Consider the following 4,447-nt stretch of genomic DNA (forward strand, 5'->3'; position numbering starts at 1 on the left):
GTCTCTGTATTCAAAGTTTTCTTCTTATTTCAGCTTTAGTTCACACTGAGATTTTTTATATTTGTTTTACTTCAATTAAATTTTCGTCTAGACTTAATAGGTCAGGGGGATCTTCAGTGATTGAAGAGTTCAAGCAGGGTGGAGAGTTTGATGAAATATAGAGGTGATTCTGGACCACTTGTGTGGTTAAAAAGCTAAAGACCAATGACCTTCAATTATTGTTTATAAGGCTGTTATGATTTTAGAGAGAAAATAAGACAAAACTAATAATTCAAGACAAACTACAATAAAATTTTAAAATGGCTGTATCATATGTACGTTCGACTTTGGGAAATTTTAGGGTAATTGGGCCAGGAAAGAAACCATACCGAGTCACTTCAGGGATCATCAAGTTCATGTGATCTATTCAATCAAGGTAATTACACTAAATTTGTACTCGCCAGATCTGAAGTTATTGTTAATAGTTGGCAAAGATCTGGATTTACTAAATATGAAAAATCAGAGCTTGGGACATATGATACAATAAACTGAGGCACCCATGAAAGTCAAGGTCCATACACAAAGGAAAAAGAGAGGTATAAAGAGTCAAATCAGAGGACTCAAAAACTCAAGTTATACAACAGAGAAAGGAAGAGGGGAGTACATAGCCAAGACTGGGGAACACCCATAGAAGTCAAGTTATTTAAAAGACCATAAGACTTCAACTGGAATTAACCTCACTTACCTGAACTGACGAGGCAGCAGGAATAAAAGCAGAACCATGGGAAGAAAGAACATACACAGGAAGCTAGCAACAGCTCCTTTGGAGGCTCTTGCACTCTGAACAGTGGCCAGACTGCCCTCTGGGGAGAGAGTGCTGAGCACAAGTACAACCCAATTGCCCTCTGAGGCGACCCCGGCCCCGACATATTGGCTGCTGTTGAGCTGTTCATTGTACTGGGACTTGGTAAAATTGGCGAGGACGGCGGCAGGCACAAGCCCAGGGATGCAGGCGGGCAGGACTGCTGCTTCCTTAACAACTGAGATATCAAGACGGCACTTAGCCAGGAGGGTAGGATAGTCTGCGATTGGGGAGTCTTGGCCGGGGATGGCAGTGGAGCCCGTCGTGTTGCTGCACGGCTGGGGCTCAAAATTTTCAGCAAGTTCATCTGCTAAACAGTCGGCATTTTTGTTCTTCACCAGCGCTGTGAGGTTCAGCGCCGCCCTGTAGCTGTTGATTCCCCGGAGGAGTTCATCATCGATGTCTGCTTAGTGGTTGTCAAGTCCAGAAACAGATGCTTATTGGTTAGAAATGACATTGTTGATGATAAATCTAGTTAATGATTCATAGATGTTTATAGCTACTATCAGCAGATAATAATGAAGAGAGGGTTTCTCTTTTCCAATGATTTGGTCAAAGACAAGAAAAATTTCTGCCTAATGATAAAACAGATTCGTTAACTGAAATCGGGCAGTGTTAATTAATGAAATAGATTTACTGTCACCCGATGCATAAACGCAGTGATCGCTTTCTTCGGTTGAACTGGATTAAACACATGAACAGTTTCTAACTTGAACTGGATCAAATACAAGAACCTCTAACCTCTCTTTGGCACGAGTAAGCGATTCTCTATTCCACTGTGCCCAGACGAGAAGAGGAAGTGATTTGTTTCTTCAGACAGACTGTTCTCATAGACAAAAGCAAGCTCTTACAAGACGTACAAACAGAAGTATCAAAGCTACTACAGGGAAAGTGTCGATGATTTGGACAATCCTCTGTCATCAGATGGATAAAAGGCAGCCGTTCCTTACTTCAGATGGATTAATTTGAAGACAAGAACAAGTTCTTGCTACAACCAGAAGAATAATGCACCGGTTCCTTCTCCTCAGATGAAATGGACCAAGGATGAGAACAATATTTTTTTTCAGGTCAAAGCTTCCGTGAACTCTCTCAAAATGAATTAGGTCAAAGAGAAAAAATCCTACATCTAAAAAATAATATGTTGCTGATCTTTTCCAAGAGTCGATATCTTACCCTCTCAACTATAGGTAGAAAATTAATGGCACTACTTTCTTTCAGATGAACTGGGACTATTGCTTGGGGACAAAGGCCAAATTCTGCTTTGTCACCCAAAACCTGTCATCCTCATTCTACAGGGAAAGATTGGAGACGACAATTTTGACATCTTCATTCTCATCCTAATCGCATACAATTGACAATGCTGATTTTGCAATTGTCACTCGTCATCTGAGTGAGGTTTAAAGGGTTGACGATGAGAGGCAATGACAAAAAAAAAATCATCACGGTCGTCCTCATCATCATTCTTCCTGAGCAGGAGAGATGATAGTCAGCAGGCGCCCATTTTTCCAAGACCCAATCAATGTAACCCAATATTAATATTGGATAACTCGTGTTAAACCTAATCAAACCATATTTTCTGGCTAAATGCCTCTCTCTCTCTCTTGGCTGCAATGGTTTGGACAGGTGGAGAAGGAACAAGGCAGAAAAAGGTCTCAAATGCTGCTTCTCCTCTTCAATGATCAACTGGAAGTTGACAATGATGGTAATTTTACCATCGTCATCAACGTCCGGGGACGGACGAATAACAGCAACAATGTGATGCGACTTTTCCACGCACTTACATGCCACGGAAGAAACGTGCCCGTGCGGAGCCGGGCACGAGAGGTGATTAGAAAGGATGGCCGACATTATAAATAAGAAGAGGGATCAAGCAGGGGAAAGGGGACTTCCCTGGTAACAAACTTTATTGGAGAGGAGCTCCTGCTTGGCTGGCTTAGGGAGATCCTTCCCTCCAGAGGACGACTGACCGATCCAATCTGTTATATCAATCTCTTCCACATTGAGGATATCACAATGACAACTCCTAATCGTCCTCTCGTCATTGCCATCTGCTGATGGCAAAGACTTGTCAAGTTCAAATAGGTGGGCAACTTTGCTAATGTCAAACACAAAAAAGAAATCTTGGTTGTTAATGTGAAGGAATTGCGAGTCATTGACATCTCATATTATGTGATGAATGATGCCTGTGGATTCTTCCACTAGAATATTGTTTCCAGAGATTAAACCCCAGGTGTCTTATGGCAGTAAAGAGAGTCGAAGCTATGAACAAAAATACAAAAATTCCACAAGAAGATATCCTCTCTTCCAGCTGCCTGAGGGAAGACAACGATATCTGGTACTATTGATGGCTTTTCGAGTCGAAACAAAATCAAGAACTACGGAAAGTAAAGAAGACTGTTGCGATGATCATAATAAAGGCATCGTATTGAAATTCCATCCGTCTTTTTAGTGAAAAGTGTGTCTTATGCTTACTGGCGCAAAAACAATCAGAGGTTCTAGTCTGCGAAGCTAAAAATTGAGCTCATTTTCAAGCAGGATTACTGAATTATGAAAGATGAATCAGTATCCTATTTTCAAATTAAACAAAGTAGAATTACTCGTCTGTTCCTCAAAATTCCAACATTCCAGGGATTATATCAAATTCAGGGAAGTTGGAAAAATAAACATAAAACACCATCTCACACTCTATTTTACATCTCTCTCGTACGCTTTTTCTGTTCTACAATCCATATTGACCAACCAGTGCTCATTATCCGGATCCCCACAAGAAAAGCAAATCTCGAACCATTCATATTTTTTTCTGATATCCATATGGGATTAATCTCCATAATTGCCATGACAACGGACCGAGATAAACAACCACTCAAGATTAAGAGGTCAAGATCTAAAACTGAGCCATCAGAACCCTAATTCATCCCTAGAATTAAAGAAACGTGACATCAGCAAGAGTTGATTTTCCTCTTCTGCTATCCATCTCCAACCAATCGTCATTCTTCGGAGCTCAACCCCACAAGAAAGCCAAATCTCTAACCATTCAGATTTATTTCCCAACAATCATACGGAATTATTCTCCTTGATTGCTTTGAAAACATTAAACTTATTCAAAATCGAATCTGGAGAGCCTCAGTTCGTCATTAGAACGATAAAAAATAAGATTTTTTGGACGAGCTACCCAATGAAAATGCAATTTTGATCATACCATCAGATTTTGCAGGGCCGAACAAGGAGACAACGGCAGCGGCGAAGAGAAATAGTGTAAAAACGGATGAAATTCTAGCGCTGTGACCAACCATTGCAGCCCAAATCGCAAGAACAGACGATGGCGGAGAGGTCAAGAAGGCACAAAGAGTGGAGCGAGAAGCGCCGACAGAAGACGACTGGTGAATGAAGAGGTCGCTTAGCTGTCTCTCACACCCCTCGTCAACTGTCAACCGCCATCGTCATCGTCATGCTATTGTCATCGTCATCATCATCCTTTCAGCCATCATCACTTTCATGAGCGTCCTCACCGTCATCTTCATCATCGTCATAGTATCATCGTCATCATTGGTAGTATCATCCTCATCGTCATGGTCGTCATCATCGTCATCTTCATACTATTGGCAT

The 4,447-nt window shown here is 41.3% G+C and overlaps 1 protein-coding gene across 1 annotated transcript; it reads right to left on the reverse strand.

The window, feature by feature from the left end:
* Positions 1-518: 518 nt before the first annotated feature.
* On the reverse strand, positions 519-4,229 carry LOC144716096 (putative GPI-anchored protein At5g19250). Its single transcript, XM_078591136.1, has 2 exons — positions 4,041-4,229; positions 519-1,244 (listed from the first exon to the last, which is right to left on the reverse strand). Exons 1-2 carry the CDS (start codon positions 4,132-4,134, stop codon positions 721-723), a joined length of 618 nt encoding a protein of 205 aa, XP_078447262.1. The 5' UTR covers positions 4,135-4,229; the 3' UTR covers positions 519-720.
* Positions 4,230-4,447: the final 218 nt, after the last annotated feature.

The sequence above is a fragment of the Wolffia australiana genome, chromosome 20 (genome assembly GCF_029677425.1).
Source record: "Wolffia australiana isolate 7733 chromosome 20, ASM2967742v1".
Classification (NCBI taxonomy): Eukaryota; Viridiplantae; Streptophyta; class Magnoliopsida; order Alismatales; family Araceae; genus Wolffia; species Wolffia australiana.